At 43.3% G+C, this 23,740-nt stretch overlaps 1 protein-coding gene across 1 annotated transcript in view; it reads left to right on the forward strand.

Moving 5' to 3' along the window:
* LOC129832934 (syntaxin-1B) overlaps window positions 1-23,740 on the forward strand; it is a 64,802-nt gene that overhangs the window by 14,411 nt on the left and 26,651 nt on the right. Inside the window, exons 2-3 of the mRNA XM_055897072.1 lie at window positions 16,476-16,550; window positions 18,894-18,993. Coding sequence (XP_055753047.1) covers window positions 16,476-16,550; window positions 18,894-18,993 — 175 coding nt within the window. The remainder of the gene's footprint in view (window positions 1-16,475; window positions 16,551-18,893; window positions 18,994-23,740) is intronic.

Below are 23,740 nucleotides of genomic sequence, written 5' to 3' on the forward strand. Positions count from 1 at the left end.
ACCACCAACTTAGAATTCTGAGACAAGGCCGAGTATAGCCCACAAAGATCTCCGCCAGAGGGATATCTTCAACCACCAACTTAGAATTCTGAGACAAGGCCGAGTATAGCCCACAAAGATCTCCGCCACAGCACAACCCAAGGGGGGCCGTGGCGGAGATCTTTGTGGGCTATACTCGGCCTTGTCTCAGGATGGTAAGTTATTTAGAGTTCTCGTGTCAGCGAATCATATCCCTGAAATTGGGAGAAGAAGGGTGGGACTAAGTAAAAGAATTGGAGAAGACAGATGTCGGCTCATGTGGCAAATCCAATGACTGTAAAAAGAATGGCCAAAGCCATCAATCACGTAATACTATTCAGTCCTATGTGAAGACTCAATAGCACATTTGAAGGCCAGAAAGCTTGCTAAGATGGCGTCTCATGGAGACATAACATGCACAGTTTGACCTACTCAGGGAACTGACGTTGCAGGCTATCTCAGTGCTGCCCCCTCTCATTGAGTAACACAAGTTGAAGGCTGACCGGGGGTACTGCAAGCTGCCATTAGCAACAAAACTATCATTATAACGTCTTCTGTGTGCGATTTTTAAAGAATCGGTTCAATGACATACATATGGTGTATTAGAAGCAATTATTAATACCATGTTTGTCTTCGCAACATTTTTTTTTTACACGAAGATTGGCCACGAATATTAACATTTTTTAATCGGCCTTAAACTTCCGTGGTTTCAAGGAGATGGGGCAGTAGTTCTCTCCTGGGCAAATTTAATGATTTATATACACTCTAGATGACTGACAGGGAGCACCGTTTTGAAGCCCCCCGCGCCTCCATCTTGGCAATCCCCCACCATTGTAAAGATATTTTGGAAGCTGTGGAAATGCATTTATTAATGTCTACATTTGGGCTCCCGAGTGGCGCAGCTATCTAAGGCACTGCATTTCAGTACTAGAGGCGTCCCTACAGACCCTGATTTGATTCCAGGCTGTATCACAACCGGCCGTGATTGGGAGTCCCATAGAGTGGCACACAATTGGCCCAGCGTCATCCAGGTTAGGACTTGGCCGGGGTAGGCCGTCATTGTCAATAAGAATTTGTTCTTAACTGACTCTCCTAAATAAAGATAAAATAAAAAAATACACATTTCCACGTCTATTCTATTACAGACTTTTAAATGATATTATGTGAGCTAAACATACACATTTAACCTGAAAAAATATATGGATTTGTTTCCGTTAAAATAAAATGTTTTGAAAGTACTAATGTTACTGTCCCCACCACTTCAAAAAAAGTCTTAAATACTTGTCATTTTGTTCGTGAAATATTTAACTGAAATACCTTAGAGTGCCAATATGACCAACCGGTGGCTTCAAATCCTCTCATTGGCCAAAACATACACTATACAAAAGTATGTGGACACCCAATGGTGACAGGTGTATACAATTGTGCACACGGCCACGGAACATCCATAGACAAACATTGGCAGTAGAATGGCCTTACTGAAGAGCTTAGTGACTTTCAACGTGGCACCGTCATAGGATGCCACCTTTCCAACAAGTCAGTTCGTCAAATTTCTGCCTTGGTAGAGCTGCCCTTGTCAACTGTAAATGCTGTTATTGTGAATTGGAAACGTCTAGGAGCAACAACGGCTCAGCCGTGAAGTGGTAGACCACACACGCTCATGGAATAGGACTGCTGAAGTGCGTAGCGTATAAACATCATCTGTCCTTGGTTGCGACACTCTCTACCGAGTTCCAAACGGCCTCTGGAAGCAACGTCAGCACAAGAATTGTTCGTCGGGAGCTTCATGAAATGTGTTTCCATGGCCGAGCAGCCGCACTCAAGTCTAAGATCACCATGCACAATGCAAAGCGTCAGCTGGGGTGGTGTAAAGCTTGCTGCCATTGGACTCTGGAGCAGTGGAAATGTGTTCTCTGGAGTAATGAATCACGCTTTACCATAATCTGAGTTTGGCGGATGACAGGAGAACTTTACCTGCTCCAACACATAGTGCCAACTGTAAAGTTTGGTGGATGAGGAATAATGGTCTGTGGTTTGGGCTAGGCCCCTTAGTTCCAGTGGAGGGAAATATTAACGCTACAGCAATGACATTCTAGATGATTATGTGGCAACAGTTTGGGGAAGGCCCTTTCTTGTTTCAGCATGACAATGCCCTCATGCACAAAGAAAGGTACATACAGAATTTGTCGAGATCGGTGTGGAAGAACTTAACTCGGTTGCACAGAGTCCTGACCTTAACCCCATCAAACACCTTTGGGATGAATTGGAACGCAATATTGGAATGTTCTTGTGGCTGAATGGACCAAGTCCCTGCAGCAATGTTCCTACATCTTGTGGAAAGCCTTCCCAGAAGAGTGGAGGCTGTTATTGCAGCAAAGGGGGGACCATCTCCATTATGATGCCCATGATTTTGGAATGAGATGTTCGGCGAGCAGGTGTCCATCTACTTTTGGTCATGTAGTGTAGCATCCGCAATCAAGGCTTTATTTACATCATTGGGCAAATCTAGCAGAAAAGTCTGAACGGAGTCCTTGGGATGTGCTAACTCTGATGTCATCCTATTGAAATATACATTTTAAACAGTTAAGGTAAGGTTTATGGTTATGGTTAGGTAAGGGTTATGGTTAAGGTTAGGGTTAGGGTTTAGGGTAGGGAAGTCCCAAGGATACTTAATATCACTAACCCAAATCTAGCCATAGCAAATAACATGGTTACAATAGATAATGGTAACAATAGCTAATGACATTAATTCTATTGTGTAAAATAATGTGTATTAAGATGAAAGTGTTATTGCATTTAAAGTGTAAAAGAGGGTGTTAATGTGCTACAGAATATGTTTTTTTATCTCCACCAGTAGCTAGTGAAGTTAACTAGCTAGTGCTAGCAGATTGCTAGATAGTCAGCTAGTTAGCCAGCTAGTTGGTCAACAAAATGTCGTAGTTGCAACATCAACTAATTAGCTAGCTAGCTAGATACCTGACTAGCTAGCCATTGTTACTGTAGCCTGCACATCTTCCTTTTCTTCACAGCTGTCACAAATCCTGGTGTGCTCCAGAAACCTTTATGTTGTAAAAATTCTATTTGCTACCGTTTTATTGGGAAATGTTTGTGTTTTGGCAAGTTGTTGGTATTATAATGTTTCATTTTTATATCTGGAGTGCAGTTTTTCCAAAAATGTACAATCCTAAATACATCTGCGCTCCCATGTGCCACAGTTTCTTGGAGATCCTTTGAATGGTAACGCTTTTGTGATTCTCAACTCATCCTGTTGCGCTACCACATGCATAACTATTTTATAACACCTCAAATGAAGCTCACTTTACTTCAGGTGTCGGTGCCCACTCTAAAACAGCATATGACATGGTTATGACGCCCGTCATTCCATTCAATGTTATAATGTGACACAGAGGTTAGTAAATGACATAACACCCTGGAATATCATCTGGTATGTAGACTCTTATGAAGCATGTAATAACATACGACAGAAGTGGTCATGCAGTTGTTATTAACAGTTGACATTAGAGCATTTGACAACAGGATGGAGTATAATCTAGGTAGACACTAGTTGTAAAATGGAACACTCCTATAGGTTCCTAGGCTACGTGATGCAAGATATTTTAAAACACCTAATCATAGATTTGTTAAAGCCTCCCATCTTTCACCATTTTATATATTGATTACATGGCTCATTGAATTCTGGGAATTGGTCATGTACAATGCCCCAAAAATGTCTTGGCAGCCTCACGAACCTGTCTCCATTTCTCAGCTGTAATCCCCTGAGGGAGACCACAGACTTGGTTAAAGTAAGTCTAAATGTATTTTGGGGGCTTTGCGTGCAGTTCAGAGAAGGTCTAAATTGAGTTTGAACTTAGCACCGTGCCACATGTTTCCAAATAACACCTCTGGCAGTATTTCTACTCCTCTTATCATACTTGTTGATAACACACAAACGTCTGATAAGAACTGATAGTGATAGTCATTAAGGTTTTATTAATTCATTTAACGGGGAATTAGAAGATTGTCACTTTGTGTTAGGGTTTTAGAGATATGGCTCAGGCGACACTCAACCTTTCGATTAGCCCTCTTTCATTAGTTACTTTAACCCCTAACCCGTTCCACAAAGTAAATTATAAACTGGGTGGTTCGAGCCCTGAATGCTGATTGGCTGACAGCCGTGGTATATCAGACCGTATACCACAGGTATGACAAAACGTTTATTTTTACTGTTCTAATTACGTTGGTAACCAGTTTATACTAGCAATAAGGCACCTTGGGGGTTTGTGGTACACTACATGACCAACAGTATGTGGACACATGTGTGTGGACACATGTGTGTGGACACATGTGTGTGGACACATGTGTGTGGACACATGTGTGTGGACACATGTGTGTGGACACATGTGTGTGGACACATGTGTGTGGACACATGTGTGTGGACACATGTGTGTGGACACATGTGTGTGGACACATGTGTGTGGACACATGTGTGTGGACACATGTGTGTGGACACATGTGTGTGGACACATGTGTGTGGACACATGTGTGTGGACACATGTGTGTGGACACGTGTCGAACATCTCATTCCAAAATACTGGGCATTAATATGGAGTTGGTCCTCACCTTGCTGCTAAAACAGCCTCCACTCTTCTGGGAAGACTTTCCACTAGATGTTTGAACATTGCTGCATGGACTTGATTCCATTCAGCCACAGTATTAGTGAGGTTGGGCGATTAGGCCTGGCTTGCAGTCGGCGTTCCAATTTATCCCAAAGGTGTTCAATGGGGTTGATGAGGTCAGGACAGTCAAGTTATTCCACACCAATCTCAACAAACCATTTCTGTATGGACCTCGCTTTGTGCACGGGGGCATTGTCATGGTGAAACAGGAATGGGGCTTCCCCAAACTGTTGCCGCAAAATTGGAGGCACAGAATTGTCTAGAATTTCATTGTATACAGTAGAGTTAAGATTTCCCTTCACTGGAACTAAGGGGCCTAGCCCGAACCATGAAAAACAGCCACCAACCATTATTTATCCTCCACCAAACTTTACAGTTGGCACTATGCATTGGGACAGGTAGCGTTCATCTGGTATCCGCCAAACCCAGATTTGTCCGTCGGACTGCCAGATGGTGAAGCTTGATACACCCCTCCAGCCAACGCTTTGCATTGCGCATGGTGATCTTAGGCTTGTGTGCGGCTGCTCGGCCATGGAAACCCATTTCATGAAGCTCCCAGCTAACAGTTATTGTGCTGACATTGCTTCCAGATGCAGTTTGGAACTCGGCAGTGAGTGGTGCCAACCAAGGACAGACAATTGTTATGCGCTACGCGCTTCTGCACTCGCCGGTCCCATTCTGTGAGCTTGTGTGGCCTACCACTTTGTGGCATAGCCATTGTTACTCCTAGACGTTTCCACTTCATAATAACGTCACTTACAGTTGACCGGGGCAGTTTTAGCTGGGCAGAAATTTGACGAACTGACTTGATTGGAAAGGTGGCATCCGATGACAGTGCCATGTTGAAAGTCACTGAGCTCTTCAGTAAGGCCATTCTAATGCCAATGTTTGTATATGGAGATTGCATGGCTGTGTGCCCGATTTTATACACCTGTCAGCAACAGGTGTGGCTGATATAGCCCAATCCCCTAATTTGAAGAGCTGCCCACATACTTTTGTATATATTGTGTGTATTGCCAATATACCATGGCTAATGGCTTTATCCAGGCACTCCACGTTGCGTCGTGCATAAGAACAGCCCTTAGCCATGATATATTGGCCATATACCACACCCCCTCAAGCCTTATTGCTTAAATATAAGATGAATACTTTGCCATTTCTCACTAATTATAGATTTTTGGGGGATGCACAGTGCAGTGCAGTGGATGAGTATCTTACAGTGTAAAATACTCTGGGAAGAGCGGTTGATATGACTGTGTATCGTATTGATGAATCAAGGAAGTGTGTCCAGATTCTCCACACTTCTCCCAGCATGTGCACTTCCTGTCATGGATTTAAAAGCATTGGAGTGGTGTAAGCGTAGACTGGAGGGAGTTTCCACCATGGTGAGTGTGCAAGTGCACACGTCGGGAGAAGAGAGAAGAATCGGGTCGAAACCTGTGTCTCTCGACTGGAGCCTAGCCTCACATCCTTGCCTTGTTTGTTACTTCACTTAAGACACTCCCCTGAGTTTTTCGCTGAGTCAGTCTGGAAGCCACAGCATCTATTTCTATCTGAACATTCCCTCCTCCATCCCCCCTTCATTATGAGCCATAAAAAAAGATGGCTCGCTTCCATTTTCTCCCTTAGCCCCCTTAAAGCATCAGAATGATGGTTGATAAAGGAACATGGACACTGACAATCAATGCTTTTCATAGCCCTGGAAGTGGGAAAGCGAAACATGGATTGACAGAAGATGGACATGGAGTGGATGATGGTTGACGTGTGTATACATCATGGCGTCTTTATTTAATCACTCCCCTCTCCATGCCCTCTACCTCTGCTGCCACCAGTCAACCCCCCCCCCCCAAGTCTAACCCTAACCCCTGTGTACTACATTGGGACATTAATGTTGTTACCAGGCCCCAAAGACGTGCAGTAATGGTGGACAGGGGGTGTCTCGTTCTCTCTCCCTCCGATGGCTTCTTCCACTCCCAGCACAGATGGACTAAGGGTTGGGCAAGGCTCTCATGACATTGTATTCACCCTCACACCTGAGGTCACCCAGGCTTATGTAACTCTCCCTGACAGAGAGTTGTGTGGCGTGGATCACATAGGGATGGTGTTGGGGGTGGGGTGACATATGGAATGGGCGACCCCTGGTTGGGTCACAATGGCTGTTTGATCCACTGTGCTGGGAGCAATGAGATTTTTTTGTAGGTGGTAACAGATGCTGTTTAACCTGCATCATGTGTGTTAGCTAGCTGCAGACTCTCTCCTCTTCCCCTCCCCCACCATTTCCCAATTTCCCTCCCTCCCTCCCTCCTCCCTCCCTCCCTCCCTCCCTCCCTCCCTCCCTCCCTCCCTCCCTCCCTCCCTCCCTCCCTCCCTCCCTCCCTCTCCCTGGATCTCACCCTCCCTCTTCCTCCCATCCCCCACTCTCTCTCTCTCTCTCTCTCTCTCGCTCTCCTCTGTCCCCTCCCCCACAGCGGCTCTCTCTTTTCTCTTGACCCTTTCTCTCTATCTCTCACATTCTGCCTCACTATCTCTCTCATCCCATCCCCTTTGCTCCTCCTCCTCCACACTCCACACCATAGCGCCATCTTTGCCGCAGGGCTTTAGCTGTCAAAGTGCAGTCAGTCAAATTAATCCAATTAATATGCACACGAACACACTCATGTACACATGTGTACACATTTGCACAAAAAGGTTTATAAGCTGTATGACCAAGCATCTGCACATACATGGGCCCTATCAATCCATCCGTCCTCCCAGCAGCCCATTTGTTATAGCATCAGCAGCAGGGATCGCAGCAGTATGCATCCGTCCTCTGTGGTTGAACTGGTACACTGTTCGTTAGCTGTCTGGATGCTACACACGTTATTCCTGGTGGATCCAATGCCGTCCGCAGGCTAGCAGGCGATCGCAGACGCTGTTTGCTGCAACATCTCCCATAAAACCTCAACTGGGTCTCAGTTGTTTTTCAAGCTGCTGAATGGATCAAGTTGCTTATGATTCACTCAACATGATCATTTTGCGAGCCTTCAGTTTCAAATGGTTTTCAAGAACGTTGCAAGAATATGATTCTGCATTTCAAATGTGCTTGGGCTGTTTTCTCTAGGGTGTGTGTTTTTGGGAGATAATCAGTACTTGTGTGTTTAGGCAATCGCAGAGATCCAGACTAGAGTTTTGGGAAAAACACTTGATACGGATGCACATCCACACACATCCACATACATACACACTTACGAGGCTACACATATACACACGTACATACACATCAAAGGTACACACATACATAATACTCACATTCTATGCATCCATAATATCTTCCCGCATCCATAATATCTTCCCCCATCCATCCAGTCATCCATCCAGTCATCCAGCCACTCATCCATCCAGTCATCCAGCCACTCATCCATCCACTCATCCATCCACTCACAAAAGCAAAGCAGAGAGTGGTAATGCATGTTATTTTTTATGTAGACGTTTTTACCGCAGGGCCGATGTCATAGCTTCATGTGATTCCATGGACAACGGCATTGTAACTTCCCTTCTCCTCCACCAATAAAACAATATAAATAGAGGGACGCTCCCCTGCCACTAGACCCAAAACAGCTGGTTAGGCTGTCAACGGCTTGATGAATGAGCGATAAATTCAATATTTGCTTATGTAATAGCGAGTGAGATGGTGTACATGTTTCAGCGTTTACGTACGGCCCAAATGTGTAGTGTTGTTCTAATGAGGCGAGGATCATTTAGTACACAGAAGTATTTGGAGGTAATTAATTGTACTGTTTTCAAATGTTTTAGTGTACATTTCAGATGATTTGCCTTTAGTATCACTATAGTGCTCCATAAGGGTAACATTTCCTGTAGTACAACATACTGCACAGTACATAGTCATTTCTCTGGTGGGAAGGATAGGCCTATTGACGGTTTTTAAATGACTACATTTTCATTGAAGGCTAGCTTTTTCTTTTTTTTACACGACATCCAGAGATACAACATTCGAATGCATGCTTCCTTCCTAGCGTTCTATCTCCATGAATATAGTGAATGAACTACTTAAAAAGGTGTTCTACAGTCTGCGAGCAGATAACCCCCGTGGCTAGCTTTGTGGTCGTTAATAGTTTCATTGTGTCGTGAGTCTCTGGCATGCATCTGGACGGGGCTGGCTACTTAAAGGGGGTGAGTGGGACACAGACAGGGCCTCTTCATGTGGGTTACCCAGTTGAAATGCGATTATGTATGTCTTTGGATCACATGCAGAGTACACACACTTAACTAGGGCGACTTTTTAGATCCCTAAACAGTTTAGAACCGTGTACTGTTCTATATTCTATAGCCAGACTAACTGAGACTCACATGGCAGGTGTATTAGGCCTGCCCTACATTGCTCAGAGCGACACACCAGCATTTCCCTGTGGTGCCCTCAAGAGGCCTATCTCCCAGATGTACAATGCTTTATGTACTGCTCTGAACACTATGAGGTTGCATTCACACCTAGCAATAAATGTGTTTTTGAATGTTCTGGTATATCTGAAGGGAGGGAAATGGTGGAAGTACTGTGCATCCATTACGTTACTGTCAAATCCTTTTTGCTGCTTGTTGTAACTCAGAATAGTGTGTACAGTGAAGAGTAGGTTGTCTGGAGTTAGGTTTAGCTATAAGCTCTACAGTAGCTATAGTCCTTACTTAACATTAGATTAAATATGATTCGGTTCGAGCCCTGATTAACCAGTGTAGCAATTTAGCCTGTCCAGTGTAACTTGAATGCTAGCGTGATGTTTTTGTTAGTCCAGCTGTTACAACAATTCATTGCCACAAGCAAGTGAGCGGTACACTAGGTAGGTACATTGGCTATGCCAAACTGTGTATGACTGCATTTCTGTGGATTGTTCTGGAACCCCATCTGATTCCACCAACCATGTCCAACCGTATTCAACCATATCTTCTCTCACAGCATCTTTTGATGTCTATTCTCTGCTAAATAATTAGCATTTCATTTCCTCAAAAACCTTTCAAACAAACCAGTGTCTACATTGTACCATTGTTGTCCATATGAATATTGATTACTAGGTTGATCTATCTGGTACCAGTTGTAACACAATCTAAAGATTTGAATTCGGATGTTACTGCAGCAAACCTTTCTCAAACCTTATCTCTGCAGCCCAGACATGTTATGCACAATTGTAGTCACATTCCTATCGTCAGTTGAATTCCATCTAAACTCCATTCCATTAAACATAGTCCTAGCAGATTTACCTGCTCATATATGCAACTATTCGCACCTGCCTACGTACATGCTCTCTCTCATGGATAGCTGTTGTCATGGAATGTTTTGCTCCTTGGCCCCTTTTCATTAGTATGCACGTGCCTCTCATATGGAAGACATGAGCTGTAAAACTAGCTTATTTGCCCATTGGCAAGCAAGGGCTAGAGAGGCTGCCATTCCCCCGTCGGGTGAAACCGGATGCAGGTGGAGTGCTGGGAGGGCCTGGGAGGAGTAAAGGAAGAAAACAGCCAAATATAGCTACAGAGAGTAGACAACACACATGGGAAATGTAAAAATGCTGACCAGTTCAAGATGAGATAGCTGTAGCCTAGCCGACATAGCTGCAGCTTGTGATGAGGATCCCCTCAGAGGCACCTGGCGACAGAGCTAGCGACGAGTTAGCATTAGCCCTGCTGCTCGTTTCACTACACATTTTAATTCACGTTGGGTGCTTTCTGTCTGATTTTAGGTAGGCGTCAAAAGTAGTGATTTCAGATTATATCTACCTTGTAGTGACACCAGGGGGTGAATGAGGTACATATGCTACTCACATCGTAACATAATACTTCTGCATAACATTTGCCATATTTAATTAATAATTGTTATGGGTTCAAACAGAGGTGCTGCCTGACCTTGAGTCATGAAGGGCTGCAATGGCTGCTGGTTTTCATTCTTGCTTTTTTTTAAATCAGTGGCTGATTTAGACCTGTGTTACTAGGTGTGTGGACTCTCTGGGCAATCAGTGACCTTAACTGATCAATTATGGGCAAGGGCGAAATGGAAAACCTGCAGCACTGCAGTCCTAGAGGACTGTTCTACACCCCTGGGTGAAAAGCATGATTGGTATCCTCCTCTTTTCTTGGCTAAACACATAGTATAAAGCCACCACGTATGCACGCACACATACTCAAACAATGCATAGTGGTGTAGGGTGATAGCTAGCAAACAAATGTAGCTATTCAAGCGCAGCTATTTATAGCTGTATTGATTTAGAAGGGGTCTGTGTTAGTGTGTAGGTAAGTGTGCTAATGTGATAAGAGATCCACGTTGTAATACAACACTAACACAGACCCCTATTACTCCAAATTGTAATACAACACTGACATTGTGAAATATGAGAAGACATTGAATCTCTGAAGAGGTCAGCTATCTTGGATATTCTGAATATCTTTGTTGTTACCTGACTCTTTTACAATCGAAGCTACTTGTCATATTAGATTTACACAATTTACACAATTTATACACAATTTATATTTTTAAAGTCCGGAAATATATATTTCTCACTTAATCTCTGTCACATATCAGGATTAAAGTGCATTTATCCATTTATGTGTGTTTGCCTTTTCAAATAATGCCAACATGCTTTTGTGTGATACAGCAAGTGTGTGTGCTTATGCATATTTGTTTGTGGCTTACCATATACGGTGCATTCAGAAAGTATTCAGACCCCTTCCCCTTTTCCACATTTTGTTTTGTTACACCTTTATTCTAAATTTAATTAAATAACAATTTTCCCTCATCAATCTACTCAGAAAAAGTAAAAACAGGTTTTTAGAAACTATGGTTGCTAAAATGAAAAACAGAAATTCCTTATTTACATACGTATTCAGACCCTTTGCTATGAGACTCAAAATGTTGCTCTTGTGCATCCTGTTTCCATTGATCATCCTCAAGATGTTTCTACAACTTGATTGGAGTCCACCTGTGGTAAATTCAATTAATTGGACATGATTTGGAAAGGCACACACCTGTCTATATAAGGTCCCGCAGTTGACAGGTCAGAGCAAAAACCAAGCCATGAGGTTGAAGTAATTGTCCATACAGCTCCGAGACAGGATTGTGTCGAGGCACAGATCTGGGGAAGGGTACCAAAACATTTCTGAAGCATTGAAGGTCCCCAAGAACGCAGTGGCCTCCATCATTCTAAAATTGAAGAAGTTCGGAACCACCAAGACTCTTCCTAGAGCTGGCCAAACTGAGCAATCGGGGGAGAAGAGCCATGGTCAGGGAGGTGAACCTGATGGTCCCTCTGACAGAGCTCTAGAGATCCTCTGTGGAGATGGAAGAACCTTCCAGAAGGACAACCATCTCTGCAGCACTCCACCAATCAGGCCTTTATGGTAGAGTGGCCAGACAGAAGCCACTCCTCAGTAAAAGGCACATGACAGCCCGCTTGGAGTTTGCCAAAAGGCACCTAAAGGACTCTCAGGCCATGAGAAACAAGATTCTCTGGTCTGATGAAACCAAGATTGAACTCTTTGACCTGAATGCCAAGCGTTGCTTCTGGAGGAAATCTGGCACCATTCCTATGGTGAAGCATGGTGGTGGCATCATCATGCTGTGGGGATGTTTCTGGGAGACTAGTCAGGATCGAGGGAAAGATGAACGGAGCAAACTACAGAGCGATCCTTGATGAAAACCTGCTCCAGAGCACTCAGGTCCTCAGACTGGGGCGAAAAATTTCATCTTACAACAGGACAACGACCCTAAGCACACAGCCAGGACAATGCAGGAGTGGCTTCGGGACAAGTTTCTGAATATCCTTGAGTGGCCCAGCCAGAGGCCGGACTTGAGCCCGAACGAACATCTCATCCAACCTGACAGAGCTTGTGAAGATCTGCAGGGATGAATGGGAGAAACTCCCCAAATACGGGTGTGCCAAGCTTGTAGAGGCATTCCCAAGAAGACTTAAGTCTGTAATCACTGCCAAAGTCGCTTCAACAAAGTACTGAGTAAAGCATCTGAATACTTATGTAATATTTTATTTTATTTTATATATTTTAAAACATTTCTAAAAACCATTTTTTTCTTTGTCATTATTGCGTATTTTGTGTAGACTGATGATAGAAAAAGTAGAATACGGCTGTAACGTAACAAAATGTGGAAAAAGTCAAGGGGTCTGAATACTTTCCAAATGCACTGTACAAGAAATGGCACGTTTTGTTTAGTTTAAAAACATTCACCTTTTGTGCAACACGTAGGTGTAGGCTATATGCTTAGAATTTGACAGACATTGATACCTCTTACAACATCAGGATCTAAATGAAATAAGCCCAGCTAAGATTGTGTGCATCTGTGCAGTGTAACAGTCAGGCAGCCATGGAGATGGTGGGCTGGGCAATATGCAGCAGAAGCTGTTCCATCATTCCCATGAATAATACATCGACAATTTCAGCTCTGGGAAGGAGGAAATCTGAGCAGTTGATTGTGAACAAACCATTGGGGGTTCCCTGAAAGTAATGGTAAAGTTTTTGGTAGTTTCAACATGGATTAAAATGTTCAATCTGCGTCAGTTATCTTAATTGGAAAGTATCTAGGAATAGGCAAATCTCTTATCAAATAAATAATTGACTTGTAACACTGCAGTTATATCCCAAGCATAGTATATTACTATGTCTGCTATATGGTTTTTACTTGCCACATTTCCCCATATAAAAACATCTACCGCATTATCCAGATTGGTGGTATCTTTATGCCTATTATAATCAATACTTTGATTGATTGTCTGTTGTAACCACACCCTTTTTTATCACGTTTCAGGTAAGACCCAAATGCAGACTGTGTTGAAGTAAAACATGTTTATTACAGCAACAGGGGCAGGCAAACGACAGGTCAAGGCAGGCAGGGGTCGATAATCCAGATTTGTGGGGGAATGGTACAGGATGGCAGGCAGGCTCGGGGTCCGGTCAGGCAGTGGTCGGTAATCCAGAGTAGGGGCAAAGGAACAGGATGCCAGGCAGGCTCAGGGTCAGGGGCAGGCAGAGTGGTCAGGCAGACAGGCTCAGAGTCAGGACAGGCAAGGGTCAAAACCAGGGCGAGAAAAAGAGACTGGGGAAAAGCAGGAGCTGAGAACGAAACGCTGGTTGACTTGACAAACAAGACGAACTGGCAACAGACAAACAGAGAACACAGGTATAAGTACCCAGTGGATAATGGGGAAGATGGGTGACACCTGGAGGGGGTGGAGACAAGCACAAGGACAAGGACAGGTGAAACAGATCAGGGCGTGACACTTTTACAATGAACGCTTGGAGGACAACACAATGCATGTATGACCACAGTCACTTGATTGTACACAATCAGTCGTGTTCATATCTTACTCCAACATGCTCCAGTCCTTGGCCTTTTGAATGACACGGACCACACAGATGAACCACAGCTCCAGATCTGTAGCCTTTGATAAAAACCAAGGGAACCTAAACTGATTCAGACGAGTCTGTCAGAATTGCTGTTCTCTGTGGAAACCTGTCGGTTGTTTATTCGGATTGAACATTCTATATATCTTTCTCTTTGATGATCATGTGTAGAGGTGAAACCAATTACTTATTAACCCAAATTTGAGCAACATGTCATTTAATCAAATAATCACAGTATTTTTTTTGCATAGATATGGCCATTTAAATAGAGCTGGTACTAAATGCTTCAGAAAATAATTGCTAGAAATTGATATGAATATGGTAGGTCATTGATATTGCCTGTGTGAATGTTAGCACGAATGTGAGTCACCGCTCATTAGCCTGAAAGCTACTGTGAAAACTCAACACATTATATTCTCTATTATGTGCTTAAATGGAGCAAAAAATTAACAAAATGGCATGTCGTGACATATTTTTCAGAAAAGCATTTAAATGACAAAAAATCTATACAACGAGGTAAGAGGAACAAACATAACAACAGCAAAGTGGCTAAATGGTGCCATGTCCTCCAAGAACTGCAGTGTGTATCAATATCAAAGCTCCATGCACTGAAGTCATATTAATCCTTTGTCACACACCCCATATACACTAGCATCACAATACATTGGACAGTGAGTGATCCAACCAGGAACCGTCTCTCATCATACCATACAAGGCAGAGTGGGTGACTGTCATCTGAGGGCACAGAGGGCAGGAACATGAACTGCACAGCCTCGAGGTGGAGCTAGCTAGTTGGAGGTGGGGACTGGAGGGAAATGTTTCAAACCCTAACCAAGGCAAAGCCAGCCCCAACAGCTGGAGACATAGTTAACTGTCCGTTACAATCAGGGAGCCAGCGCTCAAGTTCAACACTCAGCAACTCGACTAGGCATCCCAACGCATCCAGCCTCTGCCTTGGAGCTATTTCTCCCTCCCATATGCGCCTATGAAAAAACGTTGCCTCCCCGACACACTTGTCTGCTGCTGTATGTTTTGGCATGAGATGCGATTTAGAGGACTTAACTCTCCTGTCTTTTTTCTGGCCAGAAGACATACAGGAAGCAATGGAGAGTGAAGGGAAAAGGTTAACTAGAGTGTGCCCAAGTATAGGGCTGCCATTTTGTAGATTTCTCTGTTTGCCAACAGTTATAGATAGCTGTCCACTAGCTGCGTTTGTGACTAAGCTGTTCAGCAATGACTGTCCTTCTGTTGTGGACTTCTGTAGAGGTCTTGTCGGTTTGTTGTTTTTCCCCAGGTGAAATGGATTTGTCAACCCTTCTCCCCCTCACAATGTGATTCAACATGGCTGCCATTAGATCACAAGACACTCTAGGGGCTCGATTCAATCCCCATCGCTGAGGTTCAGCGTTATAGCGTAATTGAAATGTATGGGTAATTTCCGATTGAGCCGACATATGTAGCGTTTACTGTGAACGCGGGAACATTGCCTTTTGATGTCTGTCGCGCTATTGCACAGCTCTTCAGCACTACGGATTAAATAGAGCCCTGGATCTAACTGCTGCTTGCTGTTATTGCTTGTCTGTTTATTGAACATAAATACTATGCCCTTCTCTGGCGCAAATAGGCAAAATATCCATTAAGCTGTTGCCTAAACAGTTCATCAATTTGATCATACACACACGATGATCTATCTCTGGCCTATCTATTGCCTTTTTTGTTGGGTGTATAATTTCTAGTGCCCCTAATATCAGCAACAGAAGGAGCTGTGTGCTGCCCTATGGCAGACGGCCCACGCTCCACCTTGCCAGCACTACACACCTCAGGCCCTCTCCATGGGCCTCTGGCAATTCATCAACGCTAAGCGCGACAAGAAGCCGAGGACACATCTTTATTATTTTAGCGCAAATGTAAGGTGTTCCATCGATTCTCCTGCCATTTTCAACACCTTCGTATACAGCCTCTCTTTCTCACTGTCTCCTAGTCCTTGACCCTGTTGAGGTCAGTTTACAGTTTACACAGCCCGCATCGCTCTAAGACGCTGAGGGTCACTCCCTTCAAGGGTCATTCCTTTCATATCATGAACTGTTTGAAGTGACAGCGCAAATATAACACACATATTTCAAAGCCTTTTTTGTAGCTTTATCTAAAATGGCTGCCATGCATGTCACCAAGCAGTATGGATACAAGGGTTTTCCTTTTTATTCTCTACCCCTTACCCTTCCATCCTTACTCCTTACCCTTCCAACAGTTAGGAGAGATCTATAGCCAAGTGTGGTACTGTGTTATCTGCGGTTTGCACAGGTCACAAATACGCAATCAACAATAAATAGCGATATGCCAGTGTAGTGCATGGGGGACTGATTTTGTTTTTCATTTGTTCTGTTTCAGGCTAAGGACAGCGATGATGATGAAGAAGTTGTCCAGGTTGACCGGGATCACTTCATGGATGAGTTCTTTGAACAGGTCAGTGCAACAAAACAACTGCAATACATGCTGCGAAATATCCTAATAACTATTATTACAAACTTAACCTGGTAGTTTCTTGTATCCACACGTCTGCAGGTCATATTTAATAAAAGGGGGCAAATTACTAATTAAGGTGTATGCATAATGCCATAAGGTCATAATTGGCAATTAACTGGTAGCAAATGCCTTATATAAGTGCCATATCTCTAAAGTTAAGGTGTTACTGTTCTACGTGTTACCCATTTACTAGTGTTTCCAAGTGCAGTGTTATTAATGCCATATTATAATGGGGGCCATCAGGCCACATCATGTAAAAACAAGAAAAGAAAATAGGCCTACTGGCTACATTACCTCCAGGTCATGTTCCCTTCAGCTTTATCTTTCAAAATTGAAAGGGCTTAAGCATCATTTCTTCCCACATTCCTCCTATGCAACAAGGAACATGCTATGAGAGGAAAAGGAGAAGGGGCGGGATATGCAAATAGAGCGACGTTATCTTTGGTGTGTTCAAACACAAGAAATCGGAATGATTTGCGTACTAACTGATGATCCAATGGCGAAAAGCTACTGAAAGACCAAGTTACGGAGGATGTAACAGCTTTTAAGTCCCTCCCCCTGGGCTTCTTGTGATTTATTTTGCCATCTATGCCAAAATTGAGTAGTGACCTTTCTTTCCTTCCTACCATAATAAGACTGCAGTGAATCCATCAACTCTATCAGTGGAGGTATATTTTATACTTGGGAGATGCTGCCAGAACTCTTTATCGCTGAGTGTTAAGTCTTGACGAAGACATTAACACCCTGGATGTCTGACAATACGGCTACAGAATGTCCCAGCATTTATGGGAGTACAAACAATCTGTGGCTTAACATTTCCAGTAGTTCATTTTTTTTGTGTAAGACCCCTCCAGGAATTGTTTTCTCTCTTTGGAAAGGCTTTTAAAGCAAAAACCTTGAACAGATACCCAGTTATCTGCAACACAGCACCATGAATCGCAAACAAAAGCCCCAACTCTGGTCCTTGTCTTTTGATAGGCATCTTATCAAGCCTGGAAGACCAGGTAGACACTGTTAGTGGGGCCCTGGGGGGCTAGCTGGGATTGAGGACACCTGCCTTTGAAGAGCTCTGCTGCTGCTGCAGGCAGGGTGCAGTCGTTGAGCCTGGCTTAGCTGTGCTCCTCACTACCTTATGGGCCGTGGCTCAACTCCTCTGGCCTAATGAAAACGAATCTGTCTGCTTTACAAAGCTTTCCTCTTAAAACTATTAAGTGAACACTATAGGGGGAAGGGGAATTGGCTCAATCTGGGCTAAACAATGATTCACTATAATCGTTTCGTTGTGAGCTACTTCGTTGAGGATGTAGCTCACGAGCCATTGTCATTGAACAATAGGAAGAGCTATTAATAATGGAGAAGAGAATGGATAGGAATGCAGAGCACATATATATGCTCATATCCATACAGTCATTGCAAAAGTATCCGCATATCCACAAGAATAGGGGGACTTTGACACGTCTGTATCTGCCTTTGACACGTCTGTATTGGGAATTGGATTACATAACCCATTCAGATGGAGAGGTGGAATGAATACAGAACGTGTGGTTAGGCTGCCGAGTCTGACTTTGCACAGGATTTCAGGGGACAGTCCGAAGTTCTTGGAAATGCATTACCTGCAGGCGCCTCTGCACATTCTGTGGGGTTGGAGGAGTTTGAACACCCACCATTAAAACAGTGGCCATCTTGTATCATACGAATGTTAGATGGAGATATTGATCCACAACGAGTGACGATATATAGCTAATACTGCAATAAGGTATTAAAAATCAAATCACATTTTATTTGCCACATGCACGTGTTTAGCAGACGTTATTGCCGGTGTATGTATGTAAAGAGGTTTCGCTGTGATGTCTCAGTATGAAAACCATTTAGACTAAATAACATTCCTAAATTCCCCCAACGATGGCTAAGAATCAAGCCTCCAAACCCTAAACTAAGCAGAGATGATAATTATCAGTCAGTAATTGACTTATGTGGTCTTATGCAGATCCCCCTGCTCTCCCACCCATCAGAAAGTGCTTCCATTGGGTCGTCCTGTCAGTCGATGATTGAGTGTGTGAGGTAATCCTGTCCATGATGAGGTTCAGAGGCCTCAGCTCTCCCACACTATACACACATCCTCTCCATGGGTGGCCGTGGTTGGTCAATTCCATAGAAATAGAATTACTAGAACGGAAAAGCCCCTTAGACCATGGCCATTTGACAGTACACTTGTTTAAAGAGTATATGAATTAAGCCCTCATGTATGTTGCCTCTGCCCCCTCCTTCTCACCCCCTGTGCAGGTGGAAGAGATCCGAGTCTGTATAGATAAGCTGTCAGAAGATGTGGAGCAGGTCAAGAAGCAGCATAGCGCCATCCTGGCAGCGCCCAACCCTGACGAAAGTAAGTCTCGGTGCCCACGAGCCACATCCATGAGCCGGAATGGATACTTTTAAGACGGGGCCCAATTCCATACCAGTTCCATACTGCTTTCCCTCAGTCCTCATGGACTCCACTATGCAGCACTGACAGGACAGGTAGAAGTGATATGCCAGACAATTCAATATTGCTTTCCGGTTTAGTATTGGTGTCAAATCCTTTCAGGTCTGTGTGAGGGGGAGTAAGTAAGGGCCTGAGGATAGCAGAGACAGATTGGTTTAAGTGTGTGTGTGACCCTGGCTATATACCTGTGGGAGATACTCCACCCACGCACTCAGTGAATGTGACCCCACCCACTCATCTCTTACTGAGTCACACCCGGCCCACGCACGCACACCCGGCCAACACACACACGACTCAACAAATGAATATGCAAGGGTGGGACTCCACCCACTGGTTGACGAGGGTTCACCACCACACTCACTGAATACTCAATGAAAAGTTTTTTTGTGTGTTTATTGTGACAATATTATCATTATTATAACACATTTTCATCTTACGGTCAATGAAGACAACACATACATTTGCCCTAACATGACATGAAGCTGTTTGGAGGCAGGCTTAAAAAAAGAAGAAAGAACACTAAGGTATTACCATGGATAACACTTTTGAGTATGGTCTAAAACAGACATGAAGATGTGTGTAAATATTTAAATACTATGGTATTTTCTCCAATCATTTGTTTGAAATCCAATCCAATCCTTCAACCACTGCTTTTAGGCCCTTATGACTGTCTGGCATTTTGTCAAAACCCCAATAGGGCCCAAAAGATGCCACAATCAATCAGTCAAGAACGTACAGTGAAAGACGTTTCAGAAAATGGCCCCTTCATTGTTGCCGTGCTGCTGTAGGACCGTGCGGTTGTTAGGAGAGGAGGGTAGTGTGTTCTTTAGAGTTCACAGTGACCCAGGCTGCTAGTGACTCAACTGGAGTGAATGAATGTTTCATTGCTAATGTTAGGCCTTCAGACAACCTCTAGTCTGGGTTAACCCAGAGTCTCAGGGCAGGCAGTGGCACAATACCTACTGTACCGTCATCACGGAATCCTTCAGATTTCACGTCCTTTTCTCACACGTTCACATCCCTTTTATTGCCCAATCACTTTTATTGTAGCTCCTCAATGTGTTTTTGCATACAATTTTTTTTGCCTTATGATTTCAATATTTGATTTCAATTTCTACACATGCATGTTTTATCTTATGTAATGTTGTTGGACTGTTTCTGTCTTTTTCTGTCTGTCTGTTTCTCCTTCCTTTTTTCCCCCATTTCCCCTTCCTTTTTTTTTCTTGTGATGCATGCTTCATGAAGGACTTGCTCCAGGGGACTTGTTGTTGGAGTTCAGTTTTTGTGAGTGAGCTAACTGGTTACTAGTTATCTACCCAGGTGGTTTAACTAGTAAGTATGTGGTTGCTATGCTATGTGTGTGTATGTTGTCTGATTTCTTTATGTGATAAATGTGGGGAATCTGGTCATTTGGAACATTTCTTTGCGACTAAAGCGTCTAAGTAGGAAGATCATTGCTTACAAATATTCACATAAACATAATATCTTTAGATTCACTGTTATTATTGATTATATTAAATATTCCAACTCAGACAGTATGTATTTTGTCCCTTCAGAATTGCCGGCATATTTCTGTTTCTGTTGTTTTTTATTATATTCATGTATGCTAGCTTAATCTTACATTTATGTCCTCAAAATGAACCAAAAGCTTCAATTTGGCCTCTCTCATGTTTGCTAGTCAAGCCATTCCAAATAATGTTTGGCAGTCAGTGGATGATACAAAATGCATTCCAGTGTACTTCCTTGAATAATGCATGCTGGGAAGTGTAGTTGTTTACTGAATGAAATCTGTGTAGAAAAATCATCTTCAGTTATCATCACTTGGAAACCCAACGCTGTAGCCTGTAGTTATTCAGATTGCACTGTCACACTTTGCTATTTTCAAATGAAATGTGAATCGTACAAGGAACAATCATTCTTGGACTTAGCAACGGAACATGTTTAAATCTCATGCCTCTCTCCAATCATGGCCGAAGGGCATCTCCATAATGTATAGGGAAATCCTGAGGAATCACTCCATTTGAGTTAGCACAGAATTCACTTATCACGTCACACACAGGGTGAACACAAGGACAGGGAGGACCCGTCAACAGAAGGCAATACACGGCAACCAACTTATTTAGTAAGCTATTTAGTTGTAGTCTATATGCAGTTACACTTACACATATAAAATGCCTTATCGGTAAAGGCCTTATAGGAAAGGGCCTTTCAGGAAAGGGCCTTTCAGGAAAGGGCCTTTCAGGAAAGGGTCTTAAAGGTAAGGGTCTTATAGGAAAGAGCCTTTCAGGAAATGGTCTTAAAGGTAAGGGTCTTAAAGGTAAGGGTCTTAAAGGTAAGGGTCTTAAAGGAAAGAGCCTTTCAGGAAATGGTCTTAAAGGTAAGGGTCTTAAAGGTATGGGTCTTAAAGGTAGGGGTCTTATAGGAAAGAGCTTTTCAGGAAAGGGTCTTAAAGGTAAGGGTCTTAAAGGTAAGGGTCTTAAAGGAAAGAGCCTTTCAGGAAATGGTCTTAAAGGTAAGGGTCTTAAAGGTAAGGGTCTTATAGGAAAGAGCCTTTCAGGAAATGGTCTTAAAGGTAAAGGCCTCATAGGTAAGGGTTCAGGCGTTTTTCTTAGAGGCCAAAAGCTAAATCTTTCAACTGAAATGGCTTTGTGTTGTAGCTAGCTCTTGTGTCTTGAAATATAGATCACGGATGCTAGTCCCAGACAACAGTATTGACCCACAAGGAGGTGTCGTTGTGTGCAAATATGAGTTGCCAGGTCAGTGACATAGGACCCTTTTTGCTTTCGGATAATCGATAGACAGGTCAAATGCAGAGGCATGGAGTAGCTACCGGACACCTTAAATACACTAACATTTGGACATAATCTCAGAAAAAAACAGCACAGTATTCAAAACACAACACAACCCAACAATCAAGGCATCCAGTGTTAACCTATTAAGTACCAGACAGGAGCTTGTTAGCATCTGATTGGTTTGTTGATAGCACCTAAAACGTGCCCAGGTTAATTTGCACTAATTGACTCTAAATATACCCCCAACAAATATCACAAAACTACAAATGGCTTTCCTTGCTGATACAGTACTTTGAAAGGTAATTGACCTATCTGTGTTGTCTGTATGCAAATGACTGGTTATCCTAATGTTCCTGTAAATATATCATTGACTTACTTGTGATGGCCAGAACAGTCCCTACATTTCAATGCATATAATAACGCCGAAGAGCAGTGGTAGAATACTGTATCATTGTAGTAGCTTACTGTTGTGTATGATGAATATCCTTTTCTACCACAAAATTAGATTTGAAATGATATTATTTTAGTGTGTTAAATGATTTATTTTAAACCTTTCCGGGTCTCAATATTGCTAAACTACACTCTTATAAAAAAAGGTTTCAAAACGGTTCTTCAGCTCTCCCCATAGGAGAACCCTTTTTGGTTCCAGGTAGAACCCTTTTTGGTTCCAGGTAGAACCCTTTTGGGTTCAATGTAGAGCCCTCTACATGGAACCAAAACGGTTCTACCTGGAACCAAAAAGGGTTCTTCAAAGGGTTCTCCTATGGGGAGAGCTGAATAACCCTTTTAGGTTCTAGATAGCACCTTTTTTTTTTTTTTTTTACAAGAGTGTACTTCCTAGCGTCAGAATTAGATATGTTTCTTCATGGTTCATGAGGTACGAGGCTACAGGGCCCATGTTTTAAGATTAACCAGCGGGTGTAGGTGCTGCACTCTTGTGAAAACTCTTATCTTAGGTAACGCGCAAACTATCTTAATGAGCCGACCGCCAAATTACAACACGAGAGAAACATGCCGGCAATTAACTCATTAGTCATCTATAATCATGGGTAGACGTTATACATTTGTTGTAGATAAACAAATTATGCATATGAGTTTCTATTACCAGTTAATGATGTGTTAGGAGATAGTCCTCTTGTTAGCGGAGTGCTCTGGAAAACAGACTTTTGCACTAGACTAGATGAGAGGGTTGGGGTGTTTGCGGAGGAAGGGAGGGATTGAGGGAATTACAGGTGGCGAAGGAAGGAGAGAGTGAGGTAGGAAGTGAAGTATGTGGGAGGGAGGGAGGGAGGGAGGGAGGGAGGGAGGGAGAGGAGAGGAGAGGAGAGGAGAGGAGAGGAGAGGAGAGGAGAGGAGAGGAGAGGAGAGGAGAGGAGAGGAGAGGAGAGGAGAGGAGAGACAGAAAGGGCTGAGCTGGTTTACAGTGACTGAATGAATGGCACTGCAGCGGTAATAAATCAGCCCAAACACTGCAGCTGAGTCCCACACACACAAATACACTCGCACGCACACATGCACGCACGCACCCACGCACACACACACACACACACGCATGCACACACACACACACACACACACACACACACACACACACACACACACACACACACAGGCTTAAACACTGTCACACACACTCATCCACTCGCACCTACACAATCCCATATTCTTTGTCTAGATAATAAACTGATTTTCACATACAATACCACTTTTCATTCACCCACTAGTATGTTTGCACACTGCTATACATACATGAGAAAATTTGCAATATCACTCGCATACAATGCATTCATTTGCTGACAACCTAAGTTGTTTTATCAGTGGTATTGTGATTGACACAGGTTGGGAACTGTGATAAC

The sequence above is a fragment of the Salvelinus fontinalis genome, chromosome 34, assembly GCF_029448725.1.
Source record: "Salvelinus fontinalis isolate EN_2023a chromosome 34, ASM2944872v1, whole genome shotgun sequence".
Classification (NCBI taxonomy): domain Eukaryota; kingdom Metazoa; phylum Chordata; class Actinopteri; order Salmoniformes; family Salmonidae; genus Salvelinus; species Salvelinus fontinalis.